The sequence below is a fragment of the Sinohyriopsis cumingii genome, chromosome 5, assembly GCF_028554795.1.
Source record: "Sinohyriopsis cumingii isolate HCF-2022 chromosome 5, ASM2855479v2, whole genome shotgun sequence".
Classification (NCBI taxonomy): Eukaryota; Metazoa; Mollusca; class Bivalvia; order Unionida; family Unionidae; genus Sinohyriopsis; species Sinohyriopsis cumingii.
This window is the reverse complement of record NC_142965.1, coordinates 107,195,761-107,218,820: the sequence shown is the minus strand read 5'-3', so window position 1 is coordinate 107,218,820 and position 23,060 is coordinate 107,195,761. Positions and strand designations below refer to the sequence as shown.

Below are 23,060 nucleotides of genomic sequence, written 5' to 3'. Positions count from 1 at the left end.
GCCCTGAAAAGGGCCTTTGGGTTTCTTCTTCTTCTTCTTCTTCTAACTCCTCCACTTCTTTATCCATTCCCTTATTTTTTCCATCATTCCTTTCTTCTCCTTCTTTTCATTTTCCGGTATCCAGTCCGAGTGACCCATGGCTCGGAACTTCTGTTGGATTTTTATCCAGTTAGCGTTCAGTTTCTCTAGTTCTTCCTTTTTATTCCTATTTTCTTCTTCTTTTCTATCTTTTGCCCACCTGTTCTTTATTTTCTCCACTTCTTCATCTATCACCTTTCTCATCTTTTCTTCCCCTTTTGTCAATCTTTCAACACTCCTTTTGACAAAGGGCCACTCTGACCTTTTTTCTATCTCTTCCAAAAACCTTCTTACTTCTTCTACCTTCTCCAAGGCCTCTTTTAATATCCCCACTCTGACATAAGGGGGATTTCTTAGCCCTCTCAGTCTCTTCACTTCTTCTTCAATTAATCCTTCTATCATCTCCCTGGCTAATTTTAGTTCGTTCACGTAGTGCACACTGGTTCTTAACCTCCAATCTCTTTCAATCCTTTCAACTCCATATTCACCATCCACCATCCAAAAATAAACATGCCTTAAATCAATGAACATTTGGGACACTTCCATCTTCTTTTTTTATTCCTTAGAATGGTGCGAACGACGAATACTGTGGGTTCTTATAGTGAAAGCGCGGACGTGATGGAAAACATCCCCCAAAACAAAATTGATCTTACCTAGATCATTACTTAAAACGCGCGGACGTGAAGGAAAACATCCCCTACTTTTCTCATTTCATATCATCTACTATTCACATACGCTAACCATCAATAAACTAACCCAAAATTTACCATCCACACACACCCAAATCATTAAAATCAAATCCCAATAAGCTACTATCCACACTAACCTATGCTAGCGCTTATTAACACACAATCATATACATAAACTTACACACTCACACAAGGAAAAAGAGTCAGTGTTTATATTTACACTACTCTACATACACACATTGGCAAATCGATTACTATTTCTTTTCTAGAGTATTGGGTATCCCTGAAAAGGGCTGTTTTTTTGTTTGCTATGGCAATCTTTTAGTTTCTAAGAATGCGACGTCCTCTGAGGATAGACTTTCTGACGATAGGTCTGCTTCTTCGGAAAGAGAAGAAGAACTCTTTGGTGTCGATACGACAATCGACAAAGCCTCTGTCAGGTTCAGGTTCCTGCTGCTGCTGCTGCTGTTGTTGTTGTTGCTGTTGCTGTTGTCTCTGAAGTCTATACTTCTCTGTCCATTCTTCTTTCTCCCTGTTCACTTCTTCTCTGAAGAGCTCTTCTATCAGGTCTTCAGTGACTTTTAACATTCTCACATTCTCTATCTCTTCTGGCTTCGGTATCAGACTGTGTCTGACCCTATGCAAATTCACGTAGGCTTCGTTTAGCTTAGCTAGTTTGGAGCACATCTTCGTAGGAGGATGAGTCGGCAATGGATGGTTAGACTGGAAACTGCCCCGGTTCTTAAAGTCAAAGCGCGGACGTGAAGGAAAACATCCCTCTACGGTTTTCGAGCCGCAACGTTCAATGAGTGTCATGAGAGGGATAGAGAGAAGTCAAAGAGCATGAATCAACATTCTTATAGCCAAACAAAAGACAAAGGCATTTTTTTCAAAACACAACATTATTTAATTCAAAATCACTTAACACTAACCAACAACTCTAACATTTTTAACAATAATCCAACAATATAACAACAAACATTTTTTTTTCAAATCACAAACATTTTTTTCAATTTACACATTATTTTGGACAGGGCTGACAACGTTGTGAATGAAATTGTGATTTCCACTGTTGGAAGTCATTAGGCCATTGATGGACACTACGTTTCCTAGCTTCCAAAACCATTGATCTACTTTCACATCGTTTCTTGAAGAAGAACGAGGATCAAAATGAGTCACTAAATGTTCTAAGGAATAGCCCAGGCTGCGATGATGCAGAAAATACACACAATATTGTCCACACACCAAGGAATCTGTGCCTTGTAATTTCACATTATTGAATCGGGTGGTCTGAGCATTTCTTCTCATAAAGTCAATGATATCGTCTTCCAAAGGGGGCAATCCGTACGAATCGAAATATTCCACACATCCTTCTTGAGGAAAGTAGACGGCTACCCAGTGGGTTCCTGGGAGATGACTGTCGTCCGTGTTGATCACATAAGCTAGATGGTCTTGAGGTTTGCGATGAGGCAGTTCATCTTTAGCACAGACGACAGGATTCCAAGAAGCAGTATACGAGCTGTGGTTCAAAAGGTAACAAAGTTCCCAGGTATCCATTGATTTGTGTGTTTTCTTCTTCACAGGTAATAATAAGTCATCAATTCGATCCTGACTTCTTGCTTGAAAATGTCTGACAAATAACCGTTTCTTCGTTTCGTCTCCCCACTCTGATTCAGGACAGCTTCGATACGATCGATCTCTTGAGTGGTTAATGGTGGACAAGAATGTTCACGCAAGTCTTTATACCACTGATGCAACACGACTTCGTCCAAGATGAGACTCCAAGCTTCGTCCAGATACTCGTCCAATTTTTCTTCTTGACTCAGCATCAGGCATTTATCGTGTTGAATTTGACTGGGATGATCGTTTTGACATCCATAGCAATTTTTCTTGATCAATTCCGTCATTTTTTCGACCAAGTGTTTGGCAAAACAGGAGACTAAATGGGCTTCTTGTTCTGGCCATCTTGACTTCATCATAACTTCATCGTCTTTGTCTTGGGATTCTCCTTCCACGGTCTCCTCACATTCCATCTCCAAAGTTTCTCCACTAGGTAAAGAGGGATAACAGTCTTCCATGGCTTCTAATAATCTAGAATAACTTCTCTCAAACTGTTGATTTCTATGGTATTGTCGAATTCTGCATACAGGATGACGTTTACCGTGTCTGGTAGATTTGTAGTAAACTGAATTTCCACACGAATCTGGCCCGATTTTATAGGGTGGAAATGTCCCTCGTCGCTGCCTTGGTCTGGAGTGCAATCAAAAGTCCACAAAGCATAGCCTCCTGCGTAATCGTCGTACGAAATACCGTGACTGGTGTTGGTTCCTAACTGTCCAGTGGCTTCGTATAGGGACAAGTACGACCTCAAGTAATTTTTCTTGTCAAAGTTAGGTTCGAAAGGTCGGGTACACAAGGTCTTGCCATCGCGACTGACTTCGATGTTGGACACGTTAAAGTGATGAAAGTAGAAAGGATTTTTAGCCAAAGCTCCGTTGAAGGCTGCATTCTCGACGATACCAAGGATCAAACGTTTGGGTAGCTGGCCTTGGAACAGATGATCTTCGATCATGGATCGTTGCCCCGTAGGAATGGTGAATGTTATCACTTCCACGCGTCGTATCGGATACTTAGTGGTCGTTCTGCTCAACGTCTGACTGATGTCGTTACCCACTTTAGGTAACACTTCCACGCGTCGTACGTAGAGCCTGGCTTCCTCGATGACAGTTTTGCAAGCAGTAGTACCTATCAAATGGAAAGCGGCACTGCTACGATTCAGTCTCAGGCGAACATTCACCCCATTCAGCAAATATTTCTCTTGCAACCACATGTCCAAATGCAAACGATCCATCAGTTCTAAACTCTGTCCGTCTTTGATTTTGTCTCTTCGTTCTACAAATCCCGCATTGTGTGGGTTTTTTTTTGTATCAGTTTCGAATGTTTCAAATTCGCCCGGATCGTCAGCTTCCCATACCACACAGGCATCGAGATGGGTGTTCTTGGCGTCTATTCCGTACGTCAAGAGATTTTCCAGGTAGGTACGATAAGGGTAAGTATCCATGCTGCTACTGACTAGTTTGTTATTCAAGTACAAGTCCACTCCACTGAACAAGGAATGCATGAAATTGTTGACGGGAGCTATTACCTCATCGCCATCTAGGGGCGAATTGTCCTATCGACAACTTTGACTTTCAGGTACAAGTAACTGCTATTCAGATCGATGTAATCTTCGGGCTGTCCTTTGATTTCAAACTCGATGGGAGCTGAGGCTGTCAAAGAGGAGACGGGGTGAAATTCCACCCACTGGGATTCTTGCATGGTCATCATGGTGAGGGCATGGCAAACAGATCCAGTTCCGACTTGGAACAAGCGCAAGATTCTCGGTGCATCATTTTTTTCTGTGTCTCAATACTTTAATAATCGAAAACGTCTAAGTCTCGAACAGTTCTTCTTTTCTTTGTCTTTCTAGCTTTAGAAGTGTGAAGTCTGGTGAAAGGGTGTTTTCTTCGTCGTCTCTTTCTGCCTTGTCCTTGCTGAATGCCTGACTCGGTAGCGTACAGGGCATTTATAGGTGTTTCTCATCGGCCCAAAAGGTCTTTGCCCGTTTGCAGCAAGACATTTTTGCCAGCCGTCATGAAGGCTTCTTTAGGGTTTTGTTTGTCGATGATGACATTTTGGAGAAATTATTTGCCTTGCGTCAATGCCGCATCTTTCAAGACGTGCAATCCGCGTGTCACCATCGGTTTCAAGACTGGGGCCACCGAACGAAAGGCCGATTTTAACATATCTCCTAAACCGTGTCCTCGCTGTCGAGCAACCCCTCGGTACACTGGATACATGACTTACGAGTCGTGAGAGAACCGTTTTCGAAAATGGAGTTTCACCGTGACTTTTCTTTTGGTGAATGGAATATTTTGTCCCAGATCTCCTTTTATAGCAATGTTGACCGTGTCCAAATAAGACTTACTGACAGGCAAATAATGAGGATTTACAAATTCGCGGTGGACGTGATAAATGTTTCCACCTTCCTCGTCAGCGATCGTGGCAGAATCCACTTTGAAAGGAATGACACGCAGTAACGGTACTGAGGTGTGTCCCACCACGTTGTACTCCACCACATCGGAGTACACAAACATCAAATTCAGTCCTTGGTTCAGTTCTACCGGGGCACGAAATAACTTGCTAAAAGACTCGTTGTCGTAAACGACTGGCAATCCGTTTTTCTTGAGCATGGCCATTCTCATGTCCATGTCTCCGCCCAACATGTCAAACAATTGAGGACAAAATAAAATGGATACGATTTTACTCACGTCAAATTTCATCAAGAAGCGACGAGCTGCTTTGTGGTATTCCATGGTGACACTTTTTTTGACACTTTCCAAAGAAACAACACAATAAATCTGGAATCTATGGTGCTCACCAACTGTTGATCAGTAAAATAATAGCCTGGGGGAATGAACAAGTGATAGGTGGTGTACTTTTGATTTTTTTGTGCCAGGGGTTTTCTTGTCATATTTGCCATGGGTATCCAAGTACTGTTGCATTTGCTCGTCATAAATTTCCACATCAAAAAAATTTTGATTGGGAAGGACATTGAGGACTTTTGTCGGGTGAATGATTTCTACTAAAGCCACTTCCCAGTGGGCTTCGTGATCTAATGGGATGGCCTGAGGTAATTTGGCCGTGTAACAGCACAACGTGTTCTTGGGAAACACCTCCATGGAACTGTCACTGGGTAAGGTTAAGTAAAATTGGTTTTGGTGACTCATAATTCCAGAGTTCTGTGGCTGTCCGAGGGGCTACTGGACGTCCGAGGCGAGTCTCCGCTCAAAATGGGGTTATTGTTGTTGTTGGAGTGGTGACTGACACTGGCACTGGACACAAGGTTCCGAATTTCAGGGAGGGATTGGGAAGCAGGTAACCGATGCAACTGCTCAATAAAATCGTCCACAATTGTTTGTCTCCTTGTTGCAAACTCAAATTGGCAATGGCTGCCCCGATGACACAATACACCACGAAGATTTGGCAGAAAAAGACGATTTGCGTTTTAGGCACACGTTCTCCATACCACACCCACAAGGGTTGTTTTTGTAAATCTTGCACAGAAGAACTGGGTGAAGGAGTGGTCGACGTAGCTGCGTCTGTGTGAAAGGGCATGATGGTCACTTCTTTTTATAGTCGATGACTTGCGAAGCGTCGATCCAAGAATCAAAACTGGGTGGATATCCTTTCCAACGTACTTTGACTTCTTTGACACGTCGTTTGCCCACTTTACGGGTTCTGCGTTCGAGAATGCTTTCGATGTCGTACACGTCGTCTTCTTTTTTGGTGACACGTTGTAACTCGGGCAAATAAAACGTTCCTTTCAGCACTTCTCCGTTCATGTCTTCCAATTTATAGACGGCAGGATGACGGCCATGCACTCGTCCAGTGACACGAAACAATTCGGTCGTCCAGTTAGGTAAGTAACCTTTGTCGAAAGTGCGTTTGGTTTTGCCAATGCGCACCAAATCTCCTACGGTCAAGTCTCCACTTTTCTTGCGGACAGCCCTCGTCGGGGACGTACCAAACAGGCGCTCAAACACCAGCACTTCATTGTCGGGAGTCACTTCTTGCGGGGCACGTCCAATGCTTCGATGGTAAGATTGGTTGTACGCTTGCACCAGGTAAGGTAAGATGTCGATGTACTTCAGAGTGTGGTGATGCGTAAAATATTTCCACATGCATTCTTTCAAAGTGCGTTGAAAACGTTCCACGATGCTGGCTTTGGTTTCGGGATTCTCGGTGGTAAAAAAATGAATGTCACGTTTCTTTAATTCTTTTTGGAAAGCTTGGTTCAGAAATTCGGTACCTTTGTCCGTTTGCCATCGAAGAGGGTGACGACCACTTCGTTTCAACACTCGTTGTAGGGCTCGAACTAACTCGTTGCTCGATTTGGAAGTCAAGGGTACGACCCATGGAAATTTGGAAAAGACGTCGATGACACAAAACAAATATTTGTAGCCACGATTGTAGCTGGTCAAATGAGAGACATCGGCTAAATCGGCTTGCCATTGATGATCGATGCCTTCCACTCGGGTGCGACTTCTGGCAAACTTGCGTCGAATGGGTTTGTGTAAAGTGTAGGTAGCTTGTTCTTGTAACCATCGTTGCACTTGAGGTAAACGGAGACTTTTCAGTCGAGTTTTGGCAGCACGATACAATTTTTGAACTCCTGCGTAACCTGCAGGATGGGAGGGATCGTAGTAAATGCTGGCTAAGACTTTTTCCATTTTTGTGTTTGTTTGTGTGTTAATAAGTCACCCACTCTTCGGTGATGCTACTTTGGGTGGGTCGAAAGGGTGGTTTAGAAACGGATTTACGTGTCCGATGGGCTACGGGAGTAGAAGTCGAAGGTAGTGGTGGTGGAGGTGGCAATGGAATGGCTTTGGTCTTCTTTTCTTTTTTCACTTCTGGTTTCCATTCTTTCTTTTTCACTTCTGTCGAAGGAGGAGTGGACATCATCTTTTTAACCCAAGCTTTCATTTCTTCTCGTTGGGGTATGGGGGACGGGGTCAACAAGGATGCTGCAATCTTACTTGAAATGGGAGCTGCTGACGGTGTTTGAAACATTTCTCGCATCTCTTCTTCCTCAGGTCTTCGTGGGGTAGCATCTCTGGTAACCCCTGGGGATGGTAGTAGTGGTGGTGGTGGTAGTAATGATGGTGCTGGACTTTTCATCAAGGTCTTAAAATCTTTCAGAGTGGGTAGAGCAGTTTCGTCTAAAGCTCTCTGGTGAAAGAGTTGCAGTCGTTGCAAGAGTTGACCGTACTTTTGCGATTTTTCTGTTTCGGACAAATCTAGGCGATCCATCAAGGACTGCAATTCGTGTTGTAACTGGGACATCTCGCTCAAATTGGGATTGGGAGGTAAATGCGGGGTGCGTTGTTCTTGCCAACGATGGTATCCCATCCATCGTTTGTAAGGCACTAAAGCTAGTTTTCGTCCTTCCATGGGGTTGTCAGGGATCGATTCTGAGATCTTGGGACTTAAGATGGCCTTTTATCTTGCTCCCACCAGTCCTCCCAACATGGTTCCCATGACTCCTTTCAGTAAGGGGCCTAACAAGAGGGTAAAATGCCTCCACGTTGGACCAACATCGTCTTCTTTTGACGAAGGGGAATTTTCTTTTGAACCATTTGGCAAAGAACGTGACGATGTTTGCCTAAGCATTGTTTCTGGTGTTTGGACAAAGGGATCGTGCCTTTCAAGACGTTCAAACAACATTCGCACACGGTATCGATGACCTCTTTGGAGGCCGATTGAATGAGTTTTTTCGTAGGGGTGGAGAAGCTTTGGACAGGACAGATAACATGTCCCCATGTTTGACTAAACGAGGAGGCAGTCCTTTCCTTTTCTTTCCTTGGGGTTCTTTAGAAGAGGGATGTTTTCTGGAGGGTGACATCTTCAGGAGCACCAAAACACTGATACCCTACTTGGTCACAGGCCTTTTTCATACTGGAACGCGTCGCCACTGATTGTCTTTACGTCGTATCAACTTCAGGGCAGGCATGACACGTCGTGCAGGGGTACGTAACGGACTAAATCGAGCCAGTTCTTGCTTGGACAAATCCAGTAAACTTTGTAATATGCCCGATTTTTCTTGGACTTTGATTTTGAGAGAAGGTACTTTGTGAGCAGCAGCCATTGCCACTAAATTGGAGGGTCCTGCCACTGGAGAAGTTCTTGGGGTCATCAACGGAGAAATTCTTGGTGTGATCAACGTCTCCAAGTACTCTTCAGTTCTTGGTGTTATCAACGGAGAAGTGGATGAACTTGAGGCTGCCGGAGACGCGGTCACCGCCGTGGCAGGTCGTGGTTTGCGGGTGTAAGGTTGCGTCCTGGCCGAAGTGCCTCTCTTGCGACTAGTTTTCTTCTGTGGACTTTTCTTTTTCTGGGGACTTTTTCTCTGTTTCTTTTTCTGGGGGCTTCTTTTCTTTTTTCGGGGTGGTGTCTGGTAAGAGGAGGGTCCCGCCACTGGAGAAGTTCTCCTTGGGGACCTGGTCTTTTTCTTCTTCTTGGAGCTTCGTTTGACTTTTTTCTTGGGGAGAACTTTGGGGGCATTAGGATCCCATCTTAAGAGAGAGCGAATGATGAACCCTCCTAGAGTACCGCTCCCTCCAGGTTTCAAAATGATTTGTTTTTTGGTTTGAGTGTCGATGCGGGGATCGGCCAGTTGGGTCAAAGCGATTTTGTTTCGATCAAAAAAGCGTTTGGTTTGATGAGTAATCTGAATGATCCCTTGGAGTAATTGACGGGCTTTCACCGTAAACCATCGTAAGACTTCTTTGAGACTAGTTTCTAAGACACGAGATCGTGTTTGTGGATTTTTTTCTCGACTGATGCCATACAAGGCACGAATCACTTTGACGGGAAGATGCGACTGAAGGGACGTCATGTTGACGTTGTGTGAGACAGACGAAAAGGGTCTGAGGTTTTTATAGATTTGTTTGTGGAGTGAAATTAAGTCGAGGACGGAGACGTGTACAGGACAGGCCCTCCGTCCTGGCACCAGTGGTGAAACAAGTGGGTACGAAATCGCAAATCATCGGGGGTCGTAGGTTTCAAATCGACGAGTAAATAGGCGTGTGGAGTTTGAGTGGCATCGTCGTACGCCTCAGTCAGCCATGGCGTTCCTAACTGTTTGGCTAAGACTTGCACTTGCGATTTATCTCGAGGGCTTTTAAACAAGACCACGTAATGTGCATTGAGACTGATGGTGCGATGGGCTTTACTTTATTGAAACAAATCTTGGGTGATGTAAACGACACTGGCATTACGGTGATGCCCTTTGCGCGTGAACCACAGTTTAATTTCTTCTTCGTCTTCTCCTAACATGTCGTCGAAAATGACCAAATGGGTTTGACGGGAGTCAGAGACGATGCCGTCGTCTTCTTTAGGAATGCCTTCCACAAACACGATGGAATCGCCTTGACTTTCTCGCAAGAGACTGTACGCCGATTGCCACTGTTTGTAACACCATACGATGCGTTGAGGTGGTCGATCGATCAAATGATGTTTATGTTCGATCAAACGTTTGACGAATTCGGTTTTGCCTCAACCGCTAGGTCCAGCAATGAGCATGTTAAAGGGATGGCGAAGATACAAAGCCTCCCAACTGGCACGATCTAAGTATTCGTCGATGACTTTGACAGTAGAGGAAGAGGGAGCAGAGACAGCAGAGGTAGCCATAGTGTTAGGAATGTCACTTGTGACACGAAAACAGACAAGACAAGAGTTTATATACTTTTTTCAGGACACGTTTATTGAATGTTTTAAACATGAACACGAAAGACAAAAATACATAAAAGCCAAAGGCTTAAGTACAACGATAAAAGGCACATGATAACCATCAACGTGGAATAAACACAAGTGTCTGTACAACATGTTTTGGGTAATGTTCTGACCAGTTCTATAAGGGGTAAGGTCACACAAGTGTCCTCCCGAAAGGGTCTTTCAGGCATGTCCACGACAGTCCTGTCCTGGGTGACAACTTCTTCTGGCACCGTCACTAACACAGGTTGAAAAGTGACTTTTTTCCTTGAACAACTCTCGTGCATACTGGGCCACTTCTTGGGTCCAAGCCTCAAAACCCCCTTTTTTTCCAGTCGCGGACATCTGTCCAATAGGGGTGTAAGTCACAAGCTACACACACATCGTCATACACGTCTAGGGTAGCTAAAAGTTGACGAATCTTTTTTTCCCGTAGAGGTCGAGAAGTATCCAGATGAAAACGCAAAGCTTTCAGCAAAATGAGCCTTTCGTGACCATTTAAGGCCATTGAAGTGGTAAGTACTGATCGTAAAGAGTCCACAAAGAATCGGCTGGTAAACGAAATCCTAGAAAACAAGTCACTAAGACACACACCACCTGTCGACCCAAATTGAATGGATACAGTTCTTGTAATAATCGATGGTAATGATCCACGGTTTGAATATGGTCATTGAGTTCCTTCCACGGAATCTGTTCAATTACATGTGATAAAAGTGGTGGCATGGCAGGCTGTTTTTATATTCTCTTTTTTTCGGATGCAATACACGTACTTTCTAGCCAGAGATCTTCGTTCTCCAGTAGGGAATCTAAATGTTGCATACTGTAACCTAAACGTCAGAGTTTGTTTAGAAGTTTCCTCTTCCGCTAAGTAGATTCCACGTAAAATATGTTGGTAATCCTTTAACTTGTCTTCCTCAATGCGTTGCACTAGGTGAATCTCGAAGTAACCAAAATGATCAACACGTGGATCATCGGGGCCCTGGAAGTATTGAACAAGGTCTGACCACTGAAACAATTTCTGACGAATCAGTTCTTTTATACCATTCAGGTACCAGTGGTTAAAGATCTGGTGACGTAACGGATGCAACTGTTCTTTACGTTTGACTTGTATTTTGACCAGCTCTCGGTAAATGCGTTCTCTCAACTCCAGAGGCAAAGAACGAATGTTCTCTTGTAAAGTATCCATGAATAGGTCATACTAAACACTCTTTTGTCTGACACAAGAAATGTACCGTTTGCACAGACAAGGTTTTAATTCATTGTCGAATCTAAATCGTTTCATCACTAATCTACACATTACAATTCGTTCAGAAGTTTCCTCTTTCACTAAGTTGACACTGCGTAAAAGATGTCGGTAATTCGTTAACTCTTCCTCTGGAATTCGATGCAATACGTTGACAATGTAGTAGATAGAATCATCCATACCAAACCAATTCTTTTTATAACCAGGGGGTCGTTGATCAATGTCTGTCCAATGGAAAACTTTCAACTCAATCATTCCTTGTATAGCATTCAAGTACCAGTGGTTCAAACACCGGTGACGTAACGGATGCAACTGTTCTTTACGTTTGACTCGTATTTTGACCAGCTCTCGGTAAATGCGTTCTCTCAACTCCACAGGCAAAGCACTAATGTTCTCGTGTAAAGTATCCATAAACAGATTATGGTAAGTTACTTCAATGAAGTGACACACCGCAACTGAAGCACTTGACTTTATCTCCTTCACCCAAGTAGAAAAATCCGGCTCTGGCTAATTCTTCGGGGGTCGGTCCTCCCAGATACTTAGGCCATTTTCCTTTGAACGATTGAAGACGATTTTCAAAGTCGCAGTATCCGACAAACGCACAGGAAACGAATATTCGTCTTTCACAGGTTCGTTTCGATGAGGGTTGGGTGACATGGACAGGAGTTTGCTCAGGGCTGGATGACAACCGTAGGGAGGTAGATGTGAAGGTGAACATCCACGTTTAAAACGAAACCCAGTAAAATGTCCAAGAGGACAAGCGGCATCGCTTTCGCATCCCTCAGGTTTGACACGCACAGCATCACTTTCCATAATAGGGGTAGTGAGAACAAAGTTCCCATGATGCTTTACGGCATCGCTAAGGTCACAGCGTACAGCATCGTTTCCATCGCAAGGCTCACAATCGCATTCCACTTCAGAAGCCCCAAACTTGAATTGTGCCTTTCTAAACTTGTTTTGTGTTTCTCTGAATGTATTCATCTTGTTCGCTTGGTCTTGGTAGTCACAATGAACTATCGATCTTGCCTAGGGTTCCTTTTTATATACAGACCAATATCGACGTGTCCATACGGTAAGGTGAAATGATTGGGAAGTCTCACTCGCTTCTGGTACACGATTTGATAGACTTTTTCCAAGGGTCGACTGACGATGTGGTGAGTGGGTAAACGTACAATCTTGTTGGGTTGATAGGTGGTCACTTTAAAGTGTTCATCCTCTCCAGATTGCAAGGCTTCTTTCAATACCCCAAAGTTGACCACGCGACTGGTACGATAATTCAGAGTCAATCCTTTCACTTTATACGTCGAGTGCACTTCTCCTTGTGGGTCCTGGTATTCGTAGCCGTAATTTTTGGGACCGCCACTGACGAAACTTAGAATCTTGTCGTCGGGATGCTCGTCTGTCTAGGCTCCTAAACGGTCTCCTTCAATGTCAGGGTGCTGTTGACTCGGGTGATGGATGTAAATGCAACTGACCGTGTCAAAGTACATGACACGTTCCCCTAACAGTTCTAAAGCTTCGTACAATTTTAAGCGAGCATGGGCTGTCACGTAAGCCGCAATGATGACATTTCCAAAAGGGTCGTCTTGTACAAAGTCCAGATCTTCTTCGTAATTGACCAAGATCAAATCCTCACGAACGACACCCACGTGTTTCATGAATTTGGTTTTGTCGTGAATCATCTGAAAGTAGCGGGAAGGTTCTGTCAAATATTCCGTCTTGGGTAAACACGGTCGTTGTGCCATTTTACCCCACAAACAATTTAACATCACTTTGGCAAACGATAGCCTGCCTTCGTTTTTCTCGATGTGATCTAAAGTAATGCCTTCTTGTGCCCAGTATTTCTCTTTGAATGTCTTTTGGTCTTCGGGAGTGTGAAACCAGGACAGATAGCCACTGACTTCTTGCTTCAGTTTCAAAAAGGCATCCACGTAGTCGGCGAAAATGCCTTTCTGCGTGGGGTCACCCTTGTGATATTGTTGTGTCTTGGGAAAGTGACAAATTTCGTACACTTCTAACAGTTGATATCCCATGTCCAGAGCTTTGAACAATTCTACGCTGACCCAGGTTCCCGTCAAAGCCCGTTCTTCCTGGGTGTGCTGACAAGGTTGGTCTTGGTTGCACGTTTCGGCACAAGTACGGCACAAAGGAAACATCAGTTTGCCTTGGCAATGGTGAGGTAAGACGGGATGCAAAACTTTACACTTGATCAAGCCTTCGTATTGTCGAATGTTTTTCAGGTCAATGTGTTCCGTGAACAATTGTGGGTGGCCTACAGGAAAGCGACAATATTTGCACACGTAGGGATACAGCGAACACACGTCCAAGTATTTGATTTCTTCTCCTTTCTCTTCGTCGGCTTGGTACAGCAAACAGGTGGCATTGGTCCTTCCTCCGTACAAACTATCCCTCGGGTTCAGTGGGTCCATGAACTGGTAGCTTTCCATGACACGTTTAAATTCGGGATCGGTTTTCAAACGGTGATCGTACTCGTGTTCCCACATTTCCACCACTTGGTATCCTTGCTGTTCTAACTTCAAGCGTCGCTGACAAGTGTCCTGGTACAGGTCTTCCATGGTCCGTTGTAAAAACTGATTTTTAGTGTCACGGTTAGGGTAACAGACGGGACATCCGTGAAATAAGCAACCGTTAAACTCGTACACGATCTTGGGGTTTTCTAAGTCCCAGCCATCGACCGAATGCGTTCCGATGGTCTTTTCGCCCCCTCCGTTGCGGGCATGATGAATCCATTTGTCTTCCTTGTCGCACAAGTAATGTAGCCAGCGTAGGGCTTTGACCGAGTATTGACGTTTGACATAGTTGGTCGTTTGAGGACTGATGACAGCCACGGTGTTTTCAGGCATGAATCTTTGTCGGTACACTAAGGAACACGCTTTGGCAATGGTGCAAGCTTCTTTCAAAGGATCGACCCCTCCGTGTTCCATGAACAGTTCTCGAAATTTTCCACAGCATCGCCGTAAAATGTCCACGTCGGAACGACATTACTTTAACATTTCTTCCTGAAAGTCGAAAGGGTCGGAGGCGTGAGCCTGGTACCAAGCGTAGAAAGCTTCTCGTTGTTCGGTACGCATGTTGTCGGGGTCGTAATAGTGAGCCTCACGCAAATGGGGTAGAACGGCGTGTTGATTGGCTTCCGTATTGAAAAAGTGTGGAAAGTACCCTTTAGCCATTTCTGTCATTCCAAACGTTTTAGGCATTCGGCTCAAAGGCATGGCCAAGTAACTCATCGAATCTTTAAACTGCACTTGTCCCACTTGCATGAAAATGATTTTGACTCCGTTCAAAGTCACTTTAGGACGTTCGGTGCCATGTTCCGTATAGTACCTCAAAAGAAACTGTCCATCGTATACGGAGAAATTGTGAGCCATCACTGTGGCATGACGATGACAATCTCCGTAACGCTCGATGTCCTCTTGGCTCCACGTCTTGTCGATGGGGTCTAAGACCCATCGGGCGAAATCGGCTAGCGTGTTCGGTCCCCGAAAGATTCTTTCACGCCCTCCAGGAATCTTGCTGCAGTGAGGGCAATGACTGAAGATAGGTTCTTGAATGCACTTCTCGCACGCTCGATGAGCCACGCAGAAATTAGGAATGTGAATGCCGGTCTCTTTCATGCATTCGAAATCGAGAAAGATGAAATTGCCTTTCTTCTTGTGTCCATCCTCTTTCTCTGGTGGGGGTTGGTATTTTTGCACGTAACATTCGTGTTCCAAGTCCACGATGTGGTGACAAATGTGACATTTTTTCTTTCATGAACATACGTGTCCCTTGGCACTATTGGTACATAGGCCTTGTCCACACGTGGTGCACAATCTCAGCAGTTGACAAGCGCATTTCGTCTGTGAACCTTGCGTCTTCAAATGCTGTTGGTAACAGACAGGGCTGACAAACATGCGCAGACAAGTGAAACAATGCACTTGTTTTTGTCCTTCGCACTCACAGGGTTGAGAGGCCAAACATCCTGAGTATTTCGATCCACAATGCTTGTGTTGCTCTCGATTGTTATAGCCATAGTCACATTTCTCACAGTAATAACTGTATCCCAGGAATCCAGTGATAGTCGTAATGGTATCGAAATGGTCATCGTGATGATAGACGTGAATGTATTTTCCATCCTTAAAGTTTTTCCCTCGAAAGAACAGAGGCCCACGCATTTCTTGAGGATGCATTTTCAAGGTGTAGCGTGGAGCTAGGGCATCTTGCAATTTTTGCATTTCAGGAATGCCACAGGGTTTGTCTTTGGGCAAGCCAGCTTGTCGTAACAGGAGTTCTGTTTCGTTTCGTTGTTTAGCTCGGTCCGATTGACGAATAGTTTTCCAGGCTCTTTTCCATTCTACCGTGTCGTTCTTGTTGACATAGGTTCCTCCCACCACGACGGCCCTGGCTAAACACATCTGGTCTTGAGGGATGTGAATTCGGACGAGACTTGTTTTGGTGCTGCGAAGCTCGTCCACCAATAACATCTTTTTGCGTCCAGTCCCTTGAGGAGGAGAGACGTGGGTCATGTCCAGTGTGGCTTTTCCATCGGTGATGTCAAACTGGTCATTGGATTGTTGTACGTGTTGAATCTTGTCCATGACTTTGGAAGCGGTCAATTCTGCAGGGGTGCTAAACTCAATCCAAAGAGGGGATTTCAAACCGTCGTGTTGTATGGAAAGTCTCAAGCGATCGTCTTCTTTGGGTTGACATTGTCGCTTGAGTGTGGTGAGCAAAGAATCCCCCACCCCGGTGATGAACCCTTCTGCTTTCTCTAACGGTACTTCAGCCTTGAAATCTTTAAACTTCACTGTGTATTTGTAAGCCGTGGTTCTAAATTTTCTAGAGGAGCGCTTTTCCGTCTCTCGAATGGAATAGTACTTTTCAGGGTTGACTAAGGGTGGTGAACTTCGTTTAGAGGGTTTGGATTCTGGTTCACTCATGTCCTTTTCAAAATCACTGGCATGCATTTGTGCCAAGACTTCAGCTCTGGTACGAGGCGATAGATCACGTTTCTGCCTCTTACTTTCTTCTTCTTTCTTCTCGAATGAATTGGATCGTTTCATCTTGAGTGCAAAACGTCAAATGACTCAAGTTTAAACACCATAGACTAATTTATAGTCATGGCAGACCAGCGTATATAAAAGGATGTGTTTCTTGTCCTTTCACTATTCATTTCAATCTCAAACCGAGCACAACAATGGAAGAGACTAGACAGATCGAACATTTCATCAGAGCTTTGCGAGGGGTCATTAGAAAATTCTCTTCAGACCAGCCGACGGACTACTCTACTTCCTTTCGAGATAAAAGTCAAGATACTTGCTATATCTGTCAGAAGAAAGGGCATTGGTCTTCAGAATGTCCAGACCGTCAAAAAAGAAAAAAAGGGGCTAGAAAAGACAAAAGTCAAGATACCTGTTATTGTTGTCAAGAAAAAGGACATTGGTCTCCAGATTGCCCAAAAAAGAAACAAGAGGAGTCAGAAGAAAAGAGGGATTCTTCAGAAGAAGAGAGGGATTCTTCAGAGGAAGAAAGCAGCCAGGTAAAGAAAAAGAAACAGGAGAAGAAAAGAAGAAGGGAAGAAAGTGAGGAGGAAGAGGAGAAAAAGACTGTGACGGTGAAGAAATTCAAAAAAACAGAGAGACTAAACAATGAGACAGAAGAAGTGTATGAACTTTTTTAAAGTGATTTGTTGTGAATTGTGAATTGGATTGTAACTATTTATAAAAGAATAAATTAGGTATAAAAAGGTAAGTGTCTTTGGGTTTTGATTTTAAAATAAGAACGTGCACTCACGCACTCATACACAGACACGTACTATAGGGGTAAAATGTTTTTTTTTTTGAGTTATTGGCAATTGAAAGTCTATCTCTTTTCGAGAAATTGGAGTGGCCCTGAAAAGGGCCTTTTCTGGTGTAGGAGTGAGTTTAAGCAATCAACTTTAACTGTTTTAAGCCTTTGCCACGGCCAAGGCCTACTTCTGGACTGCGTAATGTTGATGATGATGATTTGGTTGAAATCACTAAGGGTGGCACGATAGGCTTAGTCACAGGGTTGGAGTCTTTAGCTCGGGAAGGTCGTATTCTCTTCGGTCGTGATAAAGAAGTCTGATACATTTGTTTCAGACTTCTTAACTCCGCTAAAATGTCTAACAGTACCGTGACCGTTTGGTTTTCACCCTCTTGTTTCTTTGCTGCTACTTCTTCTTCTTCTTGTTTTTTTCTTACCTCTTCTTCTTGCTGCTGTTGCTGTAGGAGAAAAGCTTGTTCCGCTTCCTTTTGTCGTTGTATAAATTTCTCCAATTCTTCTTTCTGTCTCTGTCTAAAATTCTCCACGTGTGGTAATGAAGGTGACGAAGGTTCCGGAACAAATTCTTGCGAGGTAAGAAAATCCACAAAATCCCAATGTACCTCTTCTGAAAGTAAGTCCGGGTTCCCTTGGGTGGTCTCCACTGCTGGTGCACCCCAATGGATGGTTTTCTGAGTTTCCGTCATGTTGAATCACCGTCGCATAGATTGACTGCACACAGGCGCTAGCGAATCTATATAGACCACTTGACGTCACAGACTGCTCTCTTCGGATTGGATGCGGGCTGACTGAATTATGTAACGCGTGTTTGGATTGGTGATTGAACTCAATTCGTTTCAATCCTTCCTCTACCTATAAATAAGCGCAGTTCACTGCATTGATTCACCTGTTCTCGGCGCCTCAAGATGTGGACCACAGTCGAATCATCCACCCTTGTTTCTTCGATGATGTTCAGGACGGACATGCTAATGTATGTCCAATTCAAGTGGACAGTTGTCCACAAGTCAGACACGAGTCTGTGGATACGAAGAGTGTATGTGGAAAGACAAGGATGCCTCAAGAGGACTCTGATTTATGGCCCTGCAGTAAGACGCAGCTTGAGGACAAGAAGATGCCGCAGATGCCCTTTATGTTAAGAGCATATTAACATAAATCCAAAGGCCCTTTTCAGGGCCACCCACATCTCTCGAAAAGAGATCGACTTTCAATTGCCTACCCTTTTTTATTTTTTTTATTTTATTTTTATTTTATTTTTATTTTATTTTTATTTATTTTTTATTTTTTTTATTTTTTTAAAAACAAAAAAATAGAGACCCTCTCTGTTTCAATTTTCGCCTGTTCCCTTTCCATAGACCCATCAGGTCGGGACCGTATTAAAATAGGGTCCCGACCCTGTTCAATTTTCAATTCCCCTTGAGGCTAGAGTTGCCCATGATTTTTTCCCATGTTAAATTTCCATTGAGGCTAGGTTTGCCCAAGGGGTCCTGTAATGCTAATTTCCATTGAGGCTACGGTGCCCCTATTCACTACTCCCACACAAACCGCTATTAAGCTCGCACTAGCATTTCAACTACTGCAATATCACTGACGCAAATGACTGCTGATGAGCTAACTGCTACTGCTACTGTTGTTAAAAGCAACAAAGACGTGGTGACATACTTGCTTTGCAGGTACTCGTTGGTCTGTTCGATCCTTGAATCCTTCATTGGTATGGAAGATATCCAGGATCAGCGATTACCTTCGTCTCAACTCCAATAGATGGGTGTTGTTTCTGTTTTGTGGGGCTTAACACTATTTTTCGGCACATGATAAGACAGATGTTGTGCCGTTTATAATCGGTTGAGGAAGAACATGGAAGAATCACCTACCCACTGGAAGCTACTTGTAAGGTTTCGCAAATAACCACGATTGCCAAGCCGAGAATCGAACCCACGCTTACAGAGGTGAGATGTCAGTGACCGGCAACGGCGAGTCCCTTAGACTACAATGCCTCTAGCCTCCCTTAATCCCTACCCTAGCATGTGGGTCTTTTAGAACATATGATGTACAAACTTGTATAACAAACACAAAATATATAGTCGCATAACAAGTGCAACATCAACAGCAGTTGAAACAACAGCAATCACTGCTTCTACTACCGCCGTAACCAACCAATACCACTCTTGTTGTCTCTGCAATCACACAACCAAGTATTGTATGTGATATACCGATTCGTTAGTGTCACCGTCCACCACGCTTGACACAGTCCATTGTGTATAAGAGCAAGTTCTATTGTTCTCACGTCGAGTTTAAGAATATTCATTTACGTCGTAACACAAAATTTACAATCTATATGGAATAATTACATTTTTTGAAACATGGTTTTTTAAAGCCACGTGAAATGTGCAATTCACTAATGCTACAATTGTGACGCTTGTCTTTGACGATGAGCTTGATTTTGGAGTTTTCAGGCTAATTCATATCCATATTGTAATATATTTCATCTAGCAATTTTCAAAAGGAACATATACAAATTATTACGAGAGACCGAGAGAAACAATTGATAGCAAATTATTACTTGCTGTTAAATAGTTGTAATCAGAAAAGGTTGTGAATCTTGATTTTTTTAACTGCAACGACTCGACAAAAGCAGCAGAAACAAAAACTGGCTATTGTCCATGACGCAGAGGAATGCTTGAGACTACCATTACCTACCTACAAACACCACCACATTTTCTCTGGATAACAACAGCGAAACCAACAACAACAATAACGACAAATAGAAGGGAGCGGTGAAAGATTTCATTTGCAGTGTTGCGTTCGTCTGTTCGATCACTGAATCCTACATCTATATCAATTATATCATGGGTCATTAGTTACGTTCATCTCACCGACAAACGAACGCCAACAGGCTGAGAGAACAAGCTTGTAAACGTCGTAAAATACAAGATACGTCTTTTTACATAACATGTACAATAACAATAGCAACATCACCACCACTACCACAACTACTACTATTGTTTGAACCAATGTTTCTGATCTCGTCACAACTACTGTAAAGCACATGCTCTATGAGACTCACCCTTTTGGCAGTATGTACCCTCCCAACCTTCTTGACACAGGCACATGAATGATCCCTGGGTATTGAGGCAAGTTCCGTTGTTCTCACACCCATTCTCTGCACATTCATTTACATCTGAAAAGAAGTTTCTTGTATTTACTTCGTAGTGAGAGCACCTGGATATATTAACAATCATCACGTAAAGTTTCGACTATTGAACCGATTCTGAACAAAGAAATAGCCTGTCAGTTGTGTAACCGTTTCCCAACGACCTGCTTGTGGCTAAAATTAAAAAAGAATTCTACATCCGAGTCGGGACACCTTTGTTTGCTTTGCTCTCTGTTAACGATGCTCCGACCAGGAATTCAGTGCGACAGGTAACTGAGGCATTATCCCAGGGCAACTTCCAAAGAAAGAGGGCCGTAGAAAATCGGAACCGGATTATTCAAATATAGGGTGGAATTTCTTGCGCAATTGAGATTTTATTTCAGCTACATTCAATTTTGTAAAATTAGTACAGATGTTAATCTCGTAAGAAAACGATCGCAACGAAGTTGAGAGCCTTTAGATGTACTCTGAGAGCATATGTTGTGCACTCGTAAAATGGCGGTAAGGATTTCATGTGTAATTCTAGTCTGTATTTGGAACAAAATTCTTCTGTGGAAGCTTTCCGCAGGGTAGCGAGAGGCGACACCCGAGAATCGGAAAGAAGGAAGACACGTTGAGACCACCGGAAAGGGCTATTGTGATGTAAGCAGTTGGGTGGAGGCGTAGTACCGGAAGGAAGCATGGAAGAGAGTTCCGGAAGTGCAAGGAGAGCACGGAGTTGAGGGCAAAGAAGTACATCAGGAGAATAATGAGAGGCGGACAGATGAGTAAAAGAATCAACACCGATGGGAAACACACTCTCTTAAGACTGTAATTTCATATGAGGATATCAGTTGGCAACGGAATAGGTCACTGTTTGTATTTGTCGAAGGCATTATGTGAGTAATTGTAGATGAAATAGAATACGTTGATATTTATTAAATTGTTATATCTTTCACCTTGAGCCTTTTATACACATAGTCTGTCGATATTGCTTACTGGGGGCACGGAACTATCTAAATTTAAAATTGTCCATCCTTCCCCATTGTTAGAAATATTAGCGCAGGAGGCACGTGACAGGCCACTAAAATATTTCTTTATATGTATCCCTTGTCGTACATGAGTACACGCATGAAATCTATATACATATATAAATATTTTTGAAAACAGGCAAGAAAACAAAATGTTTCAGAATGCAAAGTAACGTTTGTCTATGACGATGACTTAGATTAAAAATCGTTCCTGAATTCAAAAGGTAACCTTTTAGACCTGTACTTATTTCCAGTGAGATACTTTTCATACCAGTTTTCAAAGGGGCATCGATATGTCCAGATTATAGCGACCAAAGTAAATAAATCTTTCTACACCATCAGCATCAAGACCAGCAGCAACAATAGAAAACCAGGGATACCAATAGACAAGAGAGACGGAGAGAGATGGAGGTTATTTGCTGAATATCGATTTCACACATATTATACATCAGGTTCTATTATAGCTATTAATCCATTTACTACTACTAATCGTCGTCATCGCCTTTGTCGTCAACATCATCATCTTTTCAACGGCAACAACATAACGTCAACAATAGGAATATAAGTTTTAAAGACGATAACCACTGCATTGTGTCTTAATCAATTTGTTTTTATATATCACGTGGTTTTCATTTGTAATCCAATCCGATTAAAATCGAGATCTCCGACATAATTGGAGACCTTACAGATGACGATATGATGTCATGTTTCAATGATATTTCTATTGACCAATAAAATTGCAGCTCTCACATGTATGAAAATTACAAATTGCAATCGGAATATATTGTTTCAAAGGATAATTATCCTAACGTGAAATGATATGCTTCATCCAAAACATAAACCTACTTTTGGTACCTGGACTGATCTACATCTTGAAGGCGTATGTCGATTCTAATCAGATTACAGTATATAAAGTTACAAATATGCGTACCAGTTATAGTGTGTAGTGGCACAGTTACAAAATATACAAAACATAAACAGGATGTAAATGAAATGATTGACGGATATATCATTTTCTATTATGAAGAGGGCTTGTCAAAATAGTAAAAATAAGTAGTCTGTACGTAGATGACAGACGGTAAGCTTTAGAATAATGAATAACTTATTAATAAAGAAATTATGGTATTACTCATGGTTACTTAAAATGTTTTGGCACCAAATTGCCTACCTTCGTCACGAGTGATGCCCATGCAGCCAATATTGCATAGGCACATGTACGACCCCTGGGTGTTCAGGCATAGGCAACCATTTCCACATCTGATGGTCTCACATTCGTCGACATCTAAAATGAAGTTTTGTCGAAATTAGACCAATCACTTGCAAATTATGTGTCTCTTGACTCAGAGAAACCTTTTGTTTACTAAGACTGAACGTGTCAAAATTCCGCTTTGAACCCCAACAGACATCCACAAAGGTACAGTATGCATCGAACAATTCTCTTGGAGTCCTATTAGATCTGTGCATTACTGAACAGTATGGAATCTTTAACAACGCGATACAGTTAGTATGCAAAAATAATCACGTGGTCAATCATATAATAACGTTATGAAACCTTTATCTCTAATGATGAAGAAGATTCAATCGGACATCATGCAAATTCAAAGTAAAGCACACACTCACTCTAGGCAAACAGCGTACCGTATAACGTCAGAGAATTTAAAAGAAGTGTGGAAGTTCGCCACTTATGCTAATGTTTTCGGGAGCAACCGATTTTTAAACGCATTTGAGGAATTGCGGCAAATTTATCAGTTTTGAGGAGAATTTCATTATTTATT

The 23,060-nt window shown here is 42.9% G+C and overlaps 1 protein-coding gene across 20 annotated transcripts in view; it reads right to left on the bottom strand.

Moving 5' to 3' along the window:
* LOC149799947 (uncharacterized) overlaps positions 1–23,060 on the bottom strand; it is a 120,508-nt gene that overhangs the window by 22,306 nt on the left and 75,142 nt on the right. For all 20 annotated transcript variants that reach the window (XM_089959420.1, XM_089959419.1, XM_089959421.1 and 17 more), the window contains 2 exons: positions 22,454–22,567; positions 20,189–20,302 (listed from right to left, as the gene is read on the bottom strand). In XM_089959420.1, coding sequence (XP_089815546.1) covers positions 20,189–20,302; positions 22,454–22,567 — 228 coding nt within the window. The remainder of the gene's footprint in view (positions 1–20,188; positions 20,303–22,453; positions 22,568–23,060) is intronic.